A 20,820-nucleotide genomic window follows, 5' to 3' on the forward strand; every position below is an offset into this window, starting at 1 on the left:
CCACCTGTGCCAACACTGTCATGCTTGACCTCAATACCGACCTCTGCTGCATACCACTGCACGGCCACCACCATTCCAAGCACTGCCGGACACCACTACATCACCACCACCATGCCGAGTGCTGTTGGACAGCCCACCACCACCATCATGACAACTGCTGCTCCTGCTTGGACCACCTCCGCTGCCACCACCATGCAGCAGGACCCTGGTAAGGCCTTCCGCTCTACCACCACAACCATGCAGCAGCAGCAGGACCCAGGCATGGCCTACCCCACCACCATGCAGCAGCAGGACCCTGGCATGGCGTTCCGCTCTACCACCAAAGCCATTCAGCAGCAGCAGGACCCAGACATGGCCTTCCCCACCACCATGCAGCAGCAGGACCCTGGCATGGCCTTCCGCTCTACCACCACAACCATGCAGCAGCAGCAACACACAGACCCTGACAGGTCGGCCACCATGACCAGACCGCAAGAAATTAGCCCACCGAGGCTCCCCAGACCGCAGCGCTGATCCCAAAAAGGTAAAAAGAAACAGCGGACTATCTCAATTCCTCCCCCCTCACCTCCCAATGTGTCTAATGTCAGGTTTGTCTCACTCTTCCAGTGTGTCTCTGCCCTCTCATGTGTCAAGCCCCATCCCCGAACTCCCAGACCCCACTACTTTAATTGCCCCTTCTCCTGCCACCCCTGCGTTGTCCACACTTAGCCAGGCCTCACAGCTACACACCCCACAGTTTCGTCACTCTACCCCAAGCAGGCGCAGTTAATTTTGGTTTAAAAATAAATGATAAAGTTTTTTGTTTTTTGCCCCCGATACTGTTTGGTTATTTGTGTATTTCGCCGCCGGCAACACACACTGTGCGCTTAAACACACTGCGCCGTACACTTTGTTTTTTTGCCACCTCATAGCGCCAGTAGTTATTAAGTACAACACTGCAGCTTTGTGTGTTTGGTATAGAGCTATTAGGTGGAAAAAAATAATATTACTAGTATTTTCTCCATAATCTATTCAGTCCGCTCAATCTGTGTCGCAGACTGAAGAGACAATGGCGGTAATACAAAGCAGAACTATACTCAACAGGTCATGTGTCAAAAAACTCATTAGTTATGACACCTGACCTGTTGAGTAGAAAACTGCCTTGTGTAACCTCCATTTTCTCTTCAGTCTACGTAATCTATTTCACACAAACTGAAGAGACGACAGGTGTCAGAAATAGTGAATTGATGAGGCTGGGTTCTGTGCTCATGAAGTCATTATTTCTTACACATGACTTGATGAGTATAGATCTGCTTTGTATTATACCTCCATCATCTCTTCAGTCTGCGTCCAATAGATACTGCAGAACAGAATCAGGATGTAATGACGTCAACTTCCTTACCACTAGCAACCTAAGTGATTTTTAGAGGAAATACATAGGAGACTCAGTAAAGATATCAAAACACGTAGTTTATTAACAAAAAATATTAGGAACATTTAAAACATAACTGGTACAGACCCAAACCCAACAGCACATTTTACACAATATTGTCTTGCCATGCCACACGTCCAATATCAGAATCAAACTAGGCAACAAATTGGTCCCGCATATGGCCTACTTCAACAGTTGACTGCAGCAGGTGATGCTGGTAATTTGGCAATGGGTTTGCAACTGGTTCATCCAGTTCAAAGTTGGGTCGCTCCTTAGCCATTATGAAATTGTGGAGAACCACACACGCTTTGACCACCTCATCAACTGTCTCCATTTTTAGATTAATGGCTGTGCCAAGAATGCGCCATTTTGAGACAAGAATCCAAAAGGTACACTCAACTGTTCTTGGGCCCTGGTCAGTCTGTAGTTATAAATCCTTTTAGTGTGGTTCAAGTCCCAACTGGAATATGGCTTCATTAGGTTTTCACACATCTGAAAGGCCTCATCCCCAACCATAACAAATGGCATCGGTGGGCCTTTGAGTGTTGGGGAGAGGTCGTGGCAGGGGAAAATTAAAATTTTTGCCATACACACGTCGGCCCATATCAGAGTTCTTGAAAGTCTGAGTCATTGCCACGGCCAAAAGCTCCAAAGTCCACGGCGATAAAGCGACAGTCCGCATCTGCTATTGCCATGAGCACAACAGAAAAATATTTTTTTTAGTTGAAGTACTCCTATCCAGTTCTGGCGCGTTTGATAATGCGTTTGTGCTTTCCATCCACCGCTCCCAAACAGTTGGGGAAATCGCACACACTCAAGAATTTTTCTGTAATTTCCATCCACATGTCCTCGGTGGGTAGGGGTATAAATTTATCCCGGAGAACGTTCCACAAAGCCCAGCAGGTGTCCGCAATGATTCCATACAATGTGCAAATTCCAAGCCGGTACTGAAAGTGGAGGGATGATAAGCTCTCTAGAGTAGCCAGAAATCTGAAATAAAATAAAAAAATATAAATACAATCAATTCTATTTATGGTGGTGTTTAGCTAAACACATTAAGGAAAATACAAATAATACATGGCAGACCAACAATAATTATGACTGGCATTTGTTTAGAATTATTACGTACCTTAATGTAACCAGGAGACGTTCCTCTGCAGGAATCGCTCTACGGAGCTGGGTGTCCTGTCTCCGGATGGCTCCTTGGACACGACCAAGCAAATCCTGAAAAGAGTCTTGAGACATCCTGGTATATTCTGGGAATTTGTCTGGGTTGGCATTAAGCTTGCCATATAGCGTGTGGTAGGTTCCAAGGTTCTCCCGGAGTTCAATAATGGGGTGTCGCCAAAAACGCCTACGCTGTGTCCTTCTCTGTCGTTCTCTATTTCTTTGGTGCTCCCAAGAAAACGCACAGGCAAGAAACAGTTTGATGCTTAAATCCAGGTTGAAATAAAAACTCTCCATGCGAAGATCCATCATGACACAGGATACAGTAGCAAACTGTGAAGATTTCAGTAGCCCTAGGGTCTATATATAGATATCCCATAATACACGCCCTCTGTAGTCCCATTGGCGGTGTCTGGTTATCAAGATTTTTCTCCTGTTAAATTTTCCACCATGCGCACAGAAAATGCAAACGCATGCAAAACGCATGAAAAAGCATGAAAACGCAGCGTTTTTTAACCGCATGTGTTACCTTATACGTCTAAAAAACGCTGCTTTTGCAAGCGGTTTTTGGTGCGTTTGAGGTTGCTGATTAAACGCTGCGGATTCTAACGCAAATGTGAAACTAGCCTTAGTCAATATTATGCACCTATAGGAACTCCAGTGTACATGACTTGGTGCTGAGAAAATGTTCCTGTGCGGAGATAATCTTATAAATGTGCCCCTGCAGTATATTGTGTAATGGTCGTGTCTGACCGTGCAGAGACATGGTCTGATCATAGCAAATAATTTGTGATCCCGTGCTGTATTATCTGTATACTATTTTGCTTCCTCCCCCACCCAGGAGATATGGTATGATCAGAACATGTTCCTGCATGGTCAGACACAGCCGTTACGCAGCACACAGCAGGGACACATGTATAAGAATATTTCAGAACAGGAACTTTTTTTTTTTTTTAAACACATCCAATTGTAGAACTTATTATTCCAAGATCTATTAATTAAAATATTGATTCAAATTAACTTTGTTCGGGGGGAAAACCCCTTTTAAATCTCTTCTTTTAGACCTGCATGCCCAGACACCAGGTTACATATCGTAGTTAGAACTGAAGTCAGTAACACCAGGAACATTACGTTCTTTATGTAAAAAAGCCTAAATCTTAATAGAAGTTCACAGCAACTAAAATGTATAATCTAAAAACAACAAAATCCTATAAACACACAGGAGTATGAGCCGTATATAAAGACATTTTTATTAACTCCTTCCCGACATTGGGTGTAATAGCACGCCCATGTCGAACTCCCCGTTGGGTGCAGTCTCCAGCGTACCTTTTGGGACACATGTCAGCTGATCTAGAGAGTCGCAATCTACCCACAGCTGTTAACTAGTTAAGAATCTCTCACAGCGGTATTTAACAACTGCAGCTGCTAGTCTCCCATGGAGACTATTGAAAAATACAAAAAGCAAAAAAGAAATGTTTTAAAAATATTTAAAAAAATAAAAAATAAGTTCAAATCACCCCCCCTTTTGCCTGATTCAAAATAAAACCAAAATGGTATCAAAAACGTCACTAGGCACGCAAAAAAATAAGCCCTCACCCATCATGAGAAATGGAGACACTACAGGTCTCAGTAAATAGAGCCATTTTTTATTTATTTTTTTACAAGTTTTGGAAAAAATGTTTACCACTAAACATGTTTGGTGTCTGTGACCTCGTAATGACCTGGACAATCATAATGGCAGGTCAGTTTTAGTGTTTAGTGCACATGGTAAAAAAAAAACAAGCAAAAAACTGTGGAACTACACTTTTCTACAACTTCTCAACACTTAGAATAGTTTTCCCATTTTCCAGTGCACTATATGTTAAAACCAATGGTGTTGTTCAAAAGTATAGCTTGTTCCACAAAAAACAAGCCCTCACATGGCCATATTACATATAGTTACATAGTTATTGAGGTTGAAGGAAGACTTTAAGTCCATCTAGTTCAACCCATAGCCTAACCTAACATGCCCTAACATGTTGATATTGACCAAAAAATAAAAGTTATGGTTCTGGGAAGAAGGAGAGCATAAAACAAATTCAAAAACTGAAATACCCCTGATTGGGTTACGTAATTTCAAAAGATGTAAATACATTAAGAAGGAGAGTATCAAACATAGGCAAAACCACACACAAAGCCTCCAACAACAGCTAACAGTAGGCACTGAGGAAAGATGGCAATCTGTACACCTATCTGCACAAATGGACGACATGTACATCAAAGTAAAATTCAAAGTGGAACAAAATCCTACCAAAAAGATACCTGGAGGCACAAGGAGGTATAACAAGATAATCATTGTTTTTGAAGGTAAGAATCACCAAAGTAGGTGTCTTCTAAGAATAGATTGTATAGAGGCTGGAGGAAAATGGCCACCGATTCAACAGCTGAAACATGATTTCCAAACAACTCAAATGGAAAATCTTGTCAAAATAAGACAAAGGTAAAAGTAGCTGGACTACATGTGAACTGGAAGACCAAAGTTAAATGATCATAATGACCAGTATAAGGAGGTGGACACAGACCTGTCTGGCAGCCAAAGGAGCACTCCTGACGCATAATTCACGCACAGCTTTCAGGCCACCCAAGCAACTAAGGGTATAAATACCAAAACGTCCTGATGTGTTGGTTTTTTTTAATCAGAATTTCTATTCTCATATTGGATGTCAGCTTCAGCCCACATGAGGTTATCATCACTTCTTTAGATCAAGAGACATGTCAATGAACATTTCTAAATAAACAATATCGTTTTGGTAAGTATCTATTTCCATTACTATATTTGACCAGCAATAACACAAACAAGAAATAATAACTACTACTGATTTGCAGCTAAGCAGATGCCGTTCTTGAACATACCCATACAACACTATTAATGAAAAAAAGTTACTTAATTACATTTTAAAGAAAAAAGGATGAAGGCTTCCAAACCTTCATCGTATCATATTTTCAGATTTCCATCTTTTCAACAATAACTTAGTTTTTATAAAACCTGGCTTTCAACAACAGTTAAATAATTGACACTGTATTATATTCACTACATCCACTAATAAATAATTGCGGAGATATTAGAATATCAGACATAGCTGAGCATCAGAATGACATGCGGTAGTTCTCCCCCAGGAAACAGCAATCTTACATTCTTATCTCGCATTCCTTCCAGCTCCTGTCTGCCTGTTTCTTCAGCTCCTGTAGAGACATAGAAAGTGGTGTCTGGAAGATGAAAACTAATACCCTACAATTCAACAAGAAAAATGGCGGAAACTCACCATTCGTCCATCTTTTAAATCTCCACGTAGTAAAGAGTCCACAGGAAAAGAAAGGATGCTGTTCAGGTTGTGTATCTAGAGAATTGCATTCAATTGTTAGAGGAATGTACAATTTTTTTTCATTTTTTTTCTAAATGTTTCTTACTAAAAAGCTAGTACAGCATTTCTGCTAAAGATATGTAATTGAACAGAACCATTGTGCAAAGTGTCCGCATCTGGAGCTTTACGCTAATACTTTCACATCTGCTGATATCAGCAAAATGTGCTTCCAGGGTTCGCAAAAGTATGACATGTACTATAGAGCCAACGGTTGTGGCTTCACTTGGCAACTAGAGAAACCATTACAGCTAAAGAGTCAGAGGGAGAATAAACAGAAAACTGGACAGTCGTATTCAGTTAATATACAACATACTTTACTACCAGAGCAATTGCTTTTTATAGGAAAATCTCTCCTTACATGTTTGAAATGCTTCCTTTTCACCCTCTCACACTTTAGTAAGCATACTCCCACAAGTTCTATGGGTGTTTCTCCTTAATTGGAGCCATATGAAGAGGAAAATGTGCTGTCAGCACTGCAGTTACACACAGGGGTGGGGAGCAATGTTGAAGAATCATAAGGAGAGAACTTATGAGAGTTGTGTCATAAATATACACTCACCATGTTACTGAAAAGTGCGCCCAGCTCCCTCGAAAGGACAGACAAGTTCAGGAAGCCTGTGGTTAGTTCATGGTTGCTGGTTGAGAGCTGGTTGGACCCCAAAGCCTGCAGAGCTTCCACAAAACTTTCCTGAGCTTCGACAAAAGCTGGAAGTTCATGAGAAAGATTATCTGAGATTCATACACAGAAGAGAGAAACCAGCTACTTCTATAAATACAGTTTAGGCAGTTCTACAGCTAGGCAAACTATCCCCCACGTACACGTGAAAGCTCAACTGAGCCAAGCATTCATGTGCTTTCCATGGGGAGAGCAGAGTAAGCTGGTGCCAGACTTCTATAGCAGAGGATTATCTACTTAGAGAACAAAAGGCTCAGGCATTTAAAGACAAACTGTTCGATCCTTCTGTCTCCTGAAATCATAAGGGTATGTGCACACCTTGCAGATTTGCCTGCGGATTTTTCTGCACTGAATCTGCATCTCTTGGCAGAAAACGCAGGTGCATTTTTGATGCATTTTTTGCAAGTTTTTGATGCTTTTTTTGATGTGTTTTGGAAAGCTAAATCAAGATGTATTATTGAACAAAAAAAATAGATTTGTGATGTCATTTCTTATGCAACCTCCTCTTTTACATTTGTCCAACCCACACTCCATTACAGATAGATAGATAGATAGATAGATAGATAGATAGATAGATAGATAGATAGATAGATAGAAGGAATGAGCTAGATAACAGATAGATCGATAAATATTATCTATCTGTCGATCTATGTATAGATCTATCTATAGATCTATCTGTCATCTATCTAGCTCATTCCTTCTATCTATCTCTCATTCCTTCTATCTATCTATCTATCTATCTCATTCCTTCTATCTATCCCATTCCTTCTATCTATGTATCTATCGATAGAAGGAATGAGATAGATAGATAGATAGATAGATAGATAGATAGATAGATGTAAGTATCTATAGATATATGTATGGATAGATATACTGTATGTATGGATAGATGTAGGTAGATATATGGATAGTGAGGCTACTTCCACACATCAGTTTTTTTCCGTCAGGCAGAATTTTTGAAAAAACGGATCTGTTGCAAATAGTGACAAACTGATGCAACTGATCCGTTTTTGAGAGAGAGACCGACCAGAACGGAAAATGTGCATGATTTGAATGGAAAAATGCATGAAAAACCGGATTCATCATATCACATTTCAGTTTCATACGTTTTTTGCCGAATCGATCGCTGGGCGTTTTTTTGCCAGACAGAAAAAACTTTCCTCTGAACGTTTTCTCCGTCTGCCGGAAACAGCTTTTTTGACGGATCTGGCATAAAACGGATGAAACGTGTGGCCATCAGGCGCAATCCGGCACTAATAAAACTCTGAGAAAAAAAACGGATCCGGCAGAAAAAAAAAGGATCCGTTTTTTTTCAAAACTCGCCGGATTGTGCCTGACGGCAAAAACCTGATGTGTGAAAGTAGTCAGATAGATATATGGATAGATTTTTTACCGCGATCTGGAATTTTGCTGCGGATGTGCCTGACTCAATGCAAGTCTATGGGTGCAGAAACGCTGCAGATCCGCCAAAAGAATTGACATGCTGCGGAATAGACAACGCTGCGTTCCCGTGCAATTTTTTCCACAGCATGTGCACAGCGGATTTGGTTTTCCATAGGTTAACATGCTACTGTTAAACGCATGGAAAACTGCTGCAGATCCGCAGCGTCAAAAACGCTGCGGATCCGCGGGAAAATCTGCAACGTGTGCACATAGCCTAACTTGGGGAAAAAGTGGAAGACCTTCAAACATATTTAATGGTTGGTTGATCCTGCCGAAATCCTGTACGGATGAGGACTTCATAATAATAATAATAATAATAATAATTTAATTTATAAAGCACCAACATATTCCGCAGCGCTTCACATTATAGAGGGAATTTGTACAAACAATAGACATTACAGCATAACAATAAACACAGTTCAAAATAGATACCAAGAGGAGTGAGGGCCCTGCTCGCAAGCTTACAATCTATGAGGAAAAAGGGAGACACGAGAGGTGGATGGTAACAATTGCTTTCGTTGTTCGGACCAGCCATAGTGTAAAGATCGGGTGTTCATGTAAAGCAGCATGAACCAGTTAACTGCCTAAGTATGTAGCAGTACAGACACAGAGGCTATTAACTGCATAAAGCGTATGAGAATATGATGCGAGGAACCTGATTATGGTTTAAGTTTTTTGAATGGGCCACACAGGGATAGTTAGGTTCATGCGTTGAGGTGGTAGGCCAGTCTGAACAAATGTGTTTTTAGGGCATGCTTAAAATTGTGGGGATTGGGGATTAATAGTATTAACCTGGGTAGCGCATTCCAAAGAATTGGCGCAGCACGTGAAAAGTCTTGGAGATGGGAGTGGGAGGTTCAAATTAGGAGGATGCTAACCTCAGGCCATTAGCAGAACGAAGAGCACGGATAGGATGGTAGACTGAGACCAGGGAGGAGATGTAGGGTGGTGCTGAGCCATGGAGTTCTTTGTGGGTGAGGGTAATAATTTTGTACTGGATTCTGGAGTGGATGGATAACCAGTGTAATGACTGGCACAAGGTAGAGGCATCGGTGTAACGGTTGGTGAGGAATATGAGCCTGGCAGCAGCATTCAGGACAGATTGGAGAGGGGAGAGTTTGGTAAGAGGGAGGCCGATAAGTAGAGAGTTACAGTAGTCCAGACGAGAATGAATAGGAGAAACAGTAAGAGTTTTTGCAGAGTCAAAAGTAAGAAAAGGCGAATTCTAGAAATGGTTTTTGAGATGCAGATAAGAAAAGCGAGTCAGTGATCGCATGTGGGGGGGTGAATGAAAGCTCGGAATCAAGTATGACCCCAGGGCAGCGGGCATGTTGCTTGGGAGTAATGGTGGACCCGCACACGGAGATGGCAATGTCAGGCAAAGGTAGGTTAGTAAAGGGAGAAAACACAAGGAGTCCAGTTTTTGACAGGTTCAGTTTCAGATAGAGGGAGGACATGATGTTAGAGACAGCGGTAAGACAATCACTGGTGTTTTCTAAAAAGGCAGGCGTGATATCAGGAGAAGAAGTGTATAATTGGGTGTCGTCAGCATAGAGATGGTACTGGAAACCAAATCTACTGATTGTTTGTCCAATAGGGGCAGTATACAAAGAGAAAAGGAGGGGGCCTAGGACTGATCCTTGAGGAACCCCAACAGTAAGGGGAAGGTGAGAGGAGGAGGAACCAGCAAAACATACAGTGAAGGATCGGTCAGAGAGATAGGAGGAGAACCAGGAGAGAACGGTGTCTGTTGTGAATTCTGTGGCAGAGCTCCCTCCTGTGGTCACAAGTGGTACTTCGGCTGATTCTCTCTGTGAGCTTCTGTTGGTGGAGGGAAGTGGTACTGCGGCTTCTGAGTTTCCTCCCTCAGGTGATCTGGTGAGGTCGTTAGGTGCTTCTCTACTTAACTCCACCTAATGCTTTGATCCTGGCTTCCTGTCAATGTTCCAGTGTTGGACTTGCTTTTCCCTGGATCATTCCTGTGGCCTGCTGCTCTGCATAGCTAAGTTCTTCTTTGCTATTTGTTTGCTATTTTTTCTGTCCAGCTTGTCTAATTTTTTGCTGGAAGCTCTGGGACGCAAAGGGTGTACCTCCGTGCCGTTAGTCCGGTACGGAGGGTCTTTTTGCCCCCTTTGCGTGGTTTTCTTTAGGGTTTTGTGTAGACCGCAAAGTTACCTTTTCTGTCCTCGCTCTGTTAAGAAAGTCGGGCCTCACTTTGCTGAATCTATTTCATCTCTACATTTGTCTTTTCATCTTGGCTCACAGTCATTGTATGTGGGGGGCTGCCTTTTCCTTTGGGGTATTTCTTTGAGGCAAGGTAGGCTTATTTTCTATCTTCAGGCTAGTTAGTTTCTCAGGCTGTGCCGAGTTGCATAGGCAGAGTTAGGCGCAATCCACGGCTGCCTCTAGTGTTGTTTGGAGAGGATTAGGGATTGCGGTCTGCAGAGTTCCCACGTCTCAGAGCTCGTTCTATGATTTTGGGTTATTGTCAGATCACTGTATGTGCTCTGACCGCTATGTCCATTGTGGTACTGAATTGCCTTTCATAACAGGTGTCCTTGAGGCCGATGGAGCGGAGCATAGTGAGGAGGAGCTGATGATCCACAGTGTCGAATGCTGCAGAGAGATCCAAGAGAATTAGCATGGAGTAGTGACCATTAGATTTAGCTGTTAGTAGGTCATTAGAGACTTTAGTGAGGGCAGTTTCAGTAGATTGTAAAGAGCGGAAACCAGATTGAAGAGGGTAGAGAAGAGAGTTATCTGAGAGATAGCCGGTAAGATGGGAGTGGACCAGGCGTTCACATACAATGTGAATGAATGCCTTTAAGCAATGCTTTGGTAGTCTCTTCAATCGAGAATATGCCATTGATGTGTAATCTGTTTCCCCATTAATCAAATATTATTGACGTATCTTATTAGCACAAAAAACATTTTGAGCAAAACTCAATTTTGCTAATGTTAAGACTGAATAGACGACTGAACATTGGTGGCTACAACCCTGGCAGAATAAGTTCACTCAAGTAGTACATGGACCACCAGACATCTGAGTTGATGCTATGTAAATACTGGCTGCAAATTTACCACAATTCTGGTTTGCCTGGTAGATAAACCTAGTGTCTTACTCTTCAGCTTCCACTGTGGAATTCGGTGATGTTAAAAACTCAGTGTCCCTTTTTCTACTTCCTTAAGATCATGAGCCTGAATGGCCAATACAATGTTATTTTATTTTGAGTATCCAAGTTGTTGGTAAATATTACTTTATAGTTTATATATTTATCATCACACTATACTGTTTTCATAAAGGGGTTGACCACTTATCAAACAACCTCTTCTTAATTTCCATATTACCCTCTGTAAAATAAAAACAGGCTATACTCCCCACCAGTGGCGACGCTGTTCCAGCGATTTGTGTGCTAGCTTTCCTTGGGCTCACGTGACATTATTACGCCATGTGAGCCCTGCAGCCAATAAGCTGCCACTTCACTCCCACTTTCTTTGGACAAAACTTACAATCAGAGAAACAGAGTGCTGAGGATGCTCGCTTTTCCCTCCAAATGTCAGTTATGCCTGAAGCAAATGAGAATGAAAGAGCTGATGAAAGGAGCACGCAACACATCGTTGCAATTGCACTGGCAACGGAGGGGAGTTATTCTCTAATTAAGAATATAGCAATAGAGAAGGGGTTGTTCAAGTAGTCGACAACCCCTTCAAGTGTGCAGAACACATTAAAGGGACACTGTCACCTGAATTTGGAGGGAACAATCTTCAGCCATAGGGGCGGGGTTTTTGGGTGTTTGATTCACCCTTTCCTTACCCGCTGGCTGCAATATTGGATTGAAGTTCATTCTCTGTCCTCCGTAGTACATGCCTGCACAAGGCAATCTTGCCTTGTGCAGGCGTGTACTATGGAGGACAGAGAATGAACTTCAATCCAATATTGCAGCCAGCATGCAAGCAAAAGGGTGAATCAAACACCCAAAAACCCCGCCTCCATGGCTGAAGATTGTTCCCTCCAAATTCAGGTGACAGTGTCCCTTTAAGGTTCATTTAGATGATCCGATTTTCATTCAAATGCAAGTCGATCAGTTCTCGCTTTCTGATCGTTCTCACGAGGCTGATTCAAACTTTATTGGGAGAAAACAATCTTTAATACAATTGTTTAGTCCCCATACAGAACACAAAATTTCCACAGCATATTCCCTGATAACATGAGGTGATGTGCTGCCAACAATGATAAATTAATGGCCTAAATTAAGGATCTAATCAGCAATCAAACTACGTAGCTCATTTGTAGGCTAATCAGAAACCTGTTTACATGAGCTGATGACAAGCCCTCGTTTAACAATTGTCAGCCCATATAAATGGGCCTTTAGATTAAAGTTCTTCAATAAGCAAAATTGCACAGTGCTTGTAAAAACAAACCACATTGCAAGTTACCTCCTATTCAAAATAGTCAAGAACAGAGAGATTTCATCATTTTATAGTGTTCTGCTCATTTCTCAAGATACCAGCCAACTTGGAGTCTCAGTGGCCATTTACCAAGGTAAGGAGTGTGTGCTGTTTAGCAGGCTTTATGCTTTAGAACTTGCTTGCGGGGCTCTGAAGCTGTCCGGATTGTTGGATCCTGCCAACTTATGTGCCCTTGTACTTCTCCTATGCCTTAGAGCAGTGTTCCCCAACTCCAATCCTCAACAGCCATCAACGGGTCATGTTTTCAGGATTTCCTTAGTATTGCCCAGGTGATAATTGCAATAACTGGAAAGGCAGGAATTACATCACCCGTGCAATACTAAGGAAATCCTGAATACTTGACATGTTGGTGGCTCTTCAGGACCGGAGTTGGGGAGCACTGCCTTAGAGGTAAAATTGTCTGTATGATTAGAAACATGGGAGAGCATTCAGTTTGGACCAATGGCATAAAACATGTCACTGGTACAGACTGTCCATCTTCAGGAATTTGCCCCCTACCCCGGAAAGAAGAGAAGCAGTGCACTACTGAAGAACCGACCCTTTAAAGGGAACCTGTCACCTGAATTTGGCGAGACCGGTTTTGGGTCATATGGGCGGAGTTTTTGGGTGTTTGATTCACCCTTTCCTTACCCGCTGGCTGTATGCTGGCCGAAATATTGGATTGAAGTTAATTCTCTGTCCTCCGTAGTACACGCCTGCGCAAGGCAAGATTCCATCTAAGTCTGTATTCCAAATGGCGCTCCTTCCCTTCCGAGCCCTCCCATGCGCCCAAACGCTGGTTCCCCCCCACATATAGGGTATCAGCGCACTCAGTCCGATCTCAATTCCAGCCAATTCTGCATTGAAAAAGTAAAACATGCTCCTTCCCTTCCGAGCTCTCCCGTGTGCCCAAACAGGAGTTTACCCCAACATATGGTGTATCAGCGCACTCAGGACAAATTGCACAACAACTTTTGGGGTCCAATTTCTCCTGTTACCCTCAGGAAAATACAAAACTGGGGGCTAAAAAATAATTTTTGTGGGAAAAAAATTTTGTTTTATTTTTATGGCTCTGCATTATAAACTTCTGTGAAGCACTTGGTGGGTCAAAGTGCTCACCACACCTCTAGATAAGTTCCTTAGGGGGTCTACTTTCCAAAATGGTGTCACTTGTGGGGGGTTTCAATGTTTAGGCACATCAGTGGCTCTCCAAAGGCAACATGGCGTCCCATCTCAATTCCAGTCAATTTTGCATTGAAAAGTCAAATGGCGCTCCTTCCCTTCCGAGCTCTGCCATGCGCCCAAACTGTGGTTAATCCCCACATATGGGGTATCGGCGTACTCAGGACAAATTGCACAACAACGTTTGGGGTCCATTTTCTCCTGTAACCCTTGGTAAAATAAAACAAATTGGAGCTGAAGTAAATTTTTTGGGAAAAAAGTTAAGTTAATTTTTATTTAAACATTCCAAAAATTCCTGTGAAACACCTGAAGGGTTAATAAACTTCTTGAATGTGGTTTTGAGAACCTTGAGGGGTGCAGTTTTTAGAATGGTGTCACACTTGGGTATTTTCTATCATATAGACCCCTCAAAATGACTTCAAATGAGATGTGGTCCCTAAAATAAAATGGTGTTGTAAAAATGAGAAATTGCTGGTCAACTTTTAACCCTTATAACTCCCTAACAAAAAAAAAAAATTGTGCTGATGTAAAGTAGACATGTGGGAAATGTTACTTATTAAGTATTTTGTGTGACATATCTCTGATTTAATTGCATAAAAATTCAAAGTTGGAAAATTGCGAAATTTTATAAATTTTCGCCAAATTTCCGTTTTTTTTTCACAAATAAACGCAGGTAATATCAAAGAAATTTTACCACTATCATGAAGTACAATATGTCATGAGAAAACAATGTCAGAATCACTGGGATCCGTTGAAGCGTTCCAGAGTTATAACCTCATAAAGGGACAGTGGTCAGAATTGTACAAATTGGCCCGGTCCATAACGTGCAAACCACCCTTGGGGGTAAAGGGGTTAATTTCAACTTGATCGTCTACTCCAGGGATGGTGTCTAGAAACTGCTTATCACATTCTCACTGTGGTCAAAAGCTGGAACTTATTGAGAGATTATCTGAGATTCATACATATAGAAAATGGAAACCATCTTCTGCACTCACACAAATAGTCATATGCTTCCAATGTACTCACAGAGACCTGACGTGTAGACAGATCTAACACTCTTCCGGATCAAGCCCAGAACCTGTAGGTCTGTCTCTAAACTCTATTAATAAAAAAGAATCCAACATTAGAAAATAATATTCAGAGTAAATCAAGGTACATGGCAGAAGAGCAGTTTTGACAAATGTTAGGCTGGGTTCACATTGCGTTAGTGGGTATCCGCTAAGGGAATCTGTTACATAGCGCCACTAACGCAATGTAACGGATCCGTTAATGCACCCAGTGACCGCAATGTATGTAACGCATCCCTAACGCATGCCATTTTTGACATGCGTTAGCGATGTGCCGTTATTTTGTGACGGACCTCGAACGCTGTCTGCAGCGTTTTTGCGTCCGTTCTCACTAGCACAGATCGGGCATCTGCGCTAGCGCGATCGCTACACGCGATCCCTTTTTGGACATTGGGCTGCACTAAATTACCAACAACCTCAACATTAACCTACAGGAAACAGTCACAAGACAACCTGTAATTTATTTTACCTCATCCCAAGCTGGACTATGGGGGTGCAGACGACTACCCCCATCAGTGATTTAGGATTAGCAGCAGTGTCTTATGGACCCTCACCCCTTCTCTGCCACGAGTCTCGGCGACATCTTTCTAGTACAGTGTGGATGTTAACCTTTATATACTAATTGCTATGGCAGTGTGTGACTGGGCTGAAAACTCAACTTTTGGGGGCACTTACATCCCAATGACAGTAAGGTGCTAGCATGTGGAAGGTCCTGACCACAGATGTTGCAGTCTAGCAAGAAAGCAGAGGTATGTAAAGGGTTATACCAGGGGAGGGGTGGCAGATGTGGGAATTTAACTATTTTATGGCCACTGACATGCCGATATAAAGCCCCCTTTCATTTCAGTCCCATCTTCAGGGCTCACCCTGACCGACACACCCTGCTCTCCCACAAGGTGTGACACAATGACACACAGGGAAGACCACAACCAAAACAAAGCGCTGTGCTGATGATGGTGACAGCAGGCATGGCAGACATACAGTGCACACAGATATACATGTTCATCCTCCCTGCAGGGAGCTGGCATGGCACCCACCTCCTCCAGGGCACTCACTCCCTGTCTGCACCTCTGCACTCTGCCCAGGACACTGGGGAATGGTCCTTGGAGATGTTCTGAGGAGACCTCATGGAAGAGTGACATTGGTGTAGAGTCCAGCATGGTGCCCACCTCCTTCACTGAGTGGTGGCCTTAGCATTGGGCACAGTGCCCCTAAGACCTGACGCTGTGCCCGCTCAGGACCCTTCCCATACACTGAGCGATGACTTTCTACACTCCGGGCAGAGGGCAATGACTTCTTCTTGGCTAGATACCCAGTGAAGTTGGCATCATGACGCCGGGCTCAGCACTGTGGCGTTCACGTCTGTTATCTGAGTGCTTTTGTTCGATAATCCGGATTATGTGCTGCTCTTCTTCCTGGGCCGGAATAGCAGTGCGATCATCAAAAGGATCGTCTGCCAGAGTCACTACAGGAGCGGGGTCTCGTCCTCCTCCTTCTACTCCTCCTCCTCCTCCCCAGGCCTAGCCCAGCCGTCACATGACCAGTCGGTCTAAGGAGCAGAGTCTGAGCACTGTGCAGAGCTATGTGACGTGTGGTGTGTGCTCACCTGTGCAGGGAGCCCGGGAGCTTCCCGCCGGCAGGTACCGGAGAAAGCAGCTGTAGGACCGGCTGTCCCAGGTGTCACTATTAGGGAGTTAGGGCAGTGTTACAGTAATGATATCAACACGAAGCCTCCATTGTTGCCTTCTGTATAAGGGGTTGTCCTGCCCTCACACCTGAGACCCTGTATAAGAGGCTGCCCTCACACCTGAGACCCTGTATAAGAGGCTGCCCTCACACCTGAGACCCTGTATAAGAGGCTGCCCTCACACCTGAGACCCTGTATAAGAGGCTGCCCTCACACCTGAGACCCTGTATAAGAGGCTGCCCTCACACCTGAGACCCCGTGTAAGGGGCTGCCCTCACACCTGAGACCCTGTATAAGAGGCTGCCCTCACACCTGAGACCCCGTGTAAGGGGCTGCCCTGCCCTCACACCTGAGACCCTGTATAAGAGGCTGCCCTCACACCTGAGAACCCCTGTAAGGGGCTGCCCTGCCCTCACACCTGAGACCCTGTATAGGAGGCTGCCCTGCCCTCACCTGAGACCCCGTATAAGAGGCTGCCCTCACACCTGAGACCCTGTATAGGAGGCTGCCCTGCCCTCACCTGAGACCCCGTATAAGAGGATGCCCTCACACCTGAGACCCTGTATAGGAGGCTGCCCTGCCCTCACCTGAGGCCCTGTATAAGAGGCTGCCCTGCCCTCACACCTGAGACCCTGTATAAGAGGCTGCCCTCACACCTGAGAACCCGTGTAAGGGGCTGCCCTGCCCTCACACCTGAGACCCTGTATAAGAGGCTGCCCTGCCCTCACCTGAGGCCCTGTATAAGAGGCTGCCCTGCCCTCACACCTGAGACCCTGTATAAGAGGCTGCCCTCACACCTGAGAACCCGTGTAAGGGGCTGCCCTGCCCTCACACCTGAGACCCTGTATAAGAGGCTGCCCTGCCCTCACCTGAGACCCTGTATAAGAGGCTGCCCTGCCCTCACACCTGAGACCCTGTATAAGAGGCTGCCCTCACACCTGAGAACCCGTGTAAGGGGCTGCCCTGCCCTCACACCTGAGAACCCGTGTAAGAGGCTTCCCTGCCCTCACACCTGAGACCCTGTATAAGAGGCTGCCCTGCCCTCACACCTAAGACCCTGTATAAGAGGCTGCCCTCACACCTGAGAACCCGTGTAAGAGGCTGCCCTGCCCTCACACCTGAGAACCCGTTTAAGAGGCTTCCCTGCCCTCACACCTGAGACCCCGTGTAAGGGGCTGCCCAGCCCTCACACCTGAGACCCCGTGTAAGGGGCTGCCCTGCCCTCACACCCGAGACCCCGTGTAAGGGGCTGCCCTGCCCTCACACCTGAGAACCCATGTAAGGGGCTTCCCTGCCCTCATACCTGAGAAACCGTGTAAGGGGCTGCCCTGCCCTCACACCTGAGAAACCGTGTAAGGGGCTGCCCTGCCCACACACCTGAGACCCCATGTAAGGGGCTGCCCTGCCCTCACACCTGAGAAACCGTGTAAGGGGCTGCCCTGCCCTCACACCTGAGACCCTGTATAAGAGGCTGTCCTGCCCTCACACCTGAGACCCCGTGTAAGGGGTTACCCTGCCCACACACCTGAGAACCCGTGTAAGGGGCTGCCCTCACACCTGAGACCCTGTGTACGTGGCTGCCCTTCCCCACACACCTGAGACCCTGTGTACGGAGCTGCCCTGCCCTCACACCTGAGACCCTGTGTACGGGGCCTGTTGTGAATTCTGTTGTCAAGCTCCCTCCTGTGGTCATGAATGGTACTTCGGCTGGTTCTGTCCATGGGCTTCCTCTGGTGGTTGTGAGTGGGGCTGCGGCTTCTGAGTTTCCTTCCACAGGTGACGAAGTTAATTCGTTAGCTGGCTGCTCTATTTAACGCCACTTAGATCATTGCTCCATGCCACCTGTCAATGTTCCAGTATTGGTCTAGTTCGCTCCTGGATCGTTCTTGTGACCTGTCTTCCCAGCAGAAGCTAAGTTCCTGCTTGTTTTTCTTTTGTTTGCTATTTTTCTGTCCAGCTTGCTATTTTGATTTTTGTCTTGCTTGCTGGAAGCTCTGTGACGCAGAGGGAGCGCCTCCGCACCGTGAGTCGGTGCGGAGGGTCTTTTTGCGCCCTCTGCGTGGTCTTTTTGTAGTTTTTGTGCTGACCGCAAAGTTACCTTTCCTATCCTCTGTCTGTTCAGTAAGTCGGGCCTCACTTTGCTAAATCTATTTCATCTCTGTGTTTGTAATTTTCATCTTTACTCACAGTCATTATATGTGGGGGGCTGCCTTTTCCTTTGGGGAATTTCTCTGAGGCAAGGTAGGCTTTGTTTTTCTATCTTTAGGGCTAGCTACTTCCTTAGGCTGTGACGAGTTGCATAGGGAGCGTTAGGAGCAATCCACGGCTATTTCTAGTGTGTGTGATAGGATTAGGGATTGCGGTCAGCAGAGTTCCCACGTCTCAGAGCTCGTCCTGTATTCTTAGTAACTATCAGGTCATTCCGTGTGCTCTTAACCACCAGCTCCATTATTGTCTTAACCACCAGGTCATAACAGGGGCCGCCCTGTCCTCACACCTGAGACCCCGTGTAAGGGGCTGCCCTTACCATACACCTGAGAACCTGTGTATGGGGCTGCCCTTCCCTCTCACCTGAGACCCCGTGTTGTGTAAGGGGCTGCCCTGACCTCACACCTGAGACCCTGTGTACGGGGCTGCCCTGCCCTCACAAATGAGACCCTGTATAAGGGGCTGCCCTGCCCTCACACTTGAGAACCTGTGTACGAGGCTCCCCTGCCCTCACAAATGAGACCTTGCATAATGGGCTGCCCTGCCCTCACACCTGAGACCCTGTGTAAGGTGCTGTCCTGCCCACACATATGAGACCCCGCATAAGGGGCTTGTAACGAATGGAAACGGAGGCACAGAAGTTGAAGTTCATATTCGTTTTTATTAAGGTTTAACGTGGAACCTCTTGGCCACGGTCCGAGGGGCTCCGAAGGGGGCGTGATTACGCGAGTCGCTGACACCCGTGGTAAGTCCCCTCCAACTGGGTCAGAATGGAATGCCTGGGGGACACGGGTGCTACCTCCAGTTTGACCCCAAACTCGTGGTAGCTGTCCCACCAGGACAAACGGACAAGCAGGGTTAGCGGGAGACTTGGAGCTAACCAGATGGCAGATTGGCGGGACGAGACGGAACTGGCATAGACAGAGCGAACGTCGTCCAAGATTGCCGAGTAACTGATAGCTGATGATCTGTGGAAACAGGGTATTAGCAGAGCACTGGCAGAGAACTTTCAGAAACAGAAGCACATGCTGACAGGAACCGGAAGAAGCAACCGTAGATACTTGTTGCTCCGGCACTCTCCCTATGGTGGAGAAGCTAGAAATAGAAATGAACAACACGCCATTGGCCACAAGCATATTTTTAAAGATGCGCGCTGTCTCTTTAAGAGATCGGGAGTGAGCACGGGCATGGCCTAAGCACTCTGCCTGCGAACCTGCTGGCAGCACGCCAGGAAGCAGGAGAGGAAGGGGAGGCAGAAGCTGCGTCCCGACAACGTGGAGCCAGCACAGAGCGGGAGTCCCGACGGGGACCCCACAAAGGTACAGAGACCGGACCAGGTGTAACAGGGCTGCACTGCACTCACAAATGAGACCCTGTATAAGGGGCTGCACTAACCTCATGCCTGAGACCCTGTATAAGGGGCTGCCCTGCCCTCACACCTGAGAACCTGTGTATGGGGCTGCCCTGACCTCACACCCGAGACCCCGTATAAGGGGCTGCCCTGCACTCACACCGGAGACCCTGTGTATGGGGCTGCCCTGCTCACACAAAAGAGACACTGTGTAAGGGGCTGCCTTACCCACACACCTGAGCTCCTGTGTAAGGGGCTGCCCTGCCCTCACACCTTAGACCCTGTGTAAGCGGCTGCCCTACACTCACAAATGAGACCCTGTATAAGGGGCTGCCCTGCCCACACAACCGAGAACTTGTGTAAGGGGCTGTCCTGCCCTCTCACCTGAGACCCCGTATAAGGGGCTGCCCTGCCCTCACACCTGAGACCCTGTGTAAGGGGACGACATGCACACACATCTGAGACCCTGCATAAGGGGCTGCATTGCACTCAGAAATGAGACCCTGTATAAGTGTGGCACCCCAAGAGTTTGGCTACCACAGTAGTGCTGCCTTTCTCCTGGGGAGGGTAGTGCTATGCCTGGACACAAGGGGGATCTCTTTGGCAGGTAAATCACAGACACAACACCTTCTGAATCCAGGCCAGGAGGGGGAGCTCAAAACCGTGTTTTAGGACAGCTTCCCCTAATAAAGATCCTGATTTTGGAGGAGTCAGTCAGTCTGGATCTGACAGTGAAAGGGAAAGAGCAGAGGAGAGATTTCAGGGCTCAAGGAGGCTG

At 45.7% G+C, this 20,820-nt stretch overlaps 2 protein-coding genes across 2 annotated transcripts in view; both read right to left on the reverse strand.

Moving 5' to 3' along the window:
- Positions 1–16,271, reverse strand: part of LOC138669863 (arf-GAP with SH3 domain, ANK repeat and PH domain-containing protein 3-like) — a 177,785-nt gene extending 161,514 nt beyond the window's left edge. Inside the window, 5 exon segments of the mRNA XM_069756696.1 lie at positions 5,751–5,800; positions 5,881–5,955; positions 6,539–6,684; positions 14,756–14,828; positions 15,834–16,271. Coding sequence (XP_069612797.1) covers positions 5,751–5,800; positions 5,881–5,955; positions 6,539–6,684; positions 14,756–14,828; positions 15,834–15,956 — 467 coding nt within the window. The 5' untranslated portion in view covers positions 15,957–16,271.
- Positions 1,370–5,185, reverse strand: LOC138669864 (uncharacterized). Its single transcript, XM_069756697.1, has 2 exons — positions 2,541–5,185; positions 1,370–2,401 (listed from the first exon to the last, which is right to left on the reverse strand). The coding sequence occupies exons 1-2, from the start codon at positions 2,888–2,890 to the stop codon at positions 2,146–2,148; spliced, it is 606 nt and encodes a 201-aa protein (XP_069612798.1). The 5' UTR covers positions 2,891–5,185; the 3' UTR covers positions 1,370–2,145.
- Positions 16,272–20,820: the final 4,549 nt, after the last annotated feature.

The sequence above is a fragment of the Ranitomeya imitator genome, chromosome 3 (genome assembly GCF_032444005.1).
Source record: "Ranitomeya imitator isolate aRanImi1 chromosome 3, aRanImi1.pri, whole genome shotgun sequence".
NCBI lineage: Eukaryota > Metazoa > Chordata > Amphibia > Anura > Dendrobatidae > Ranitomeya > Ranitomeya imitator.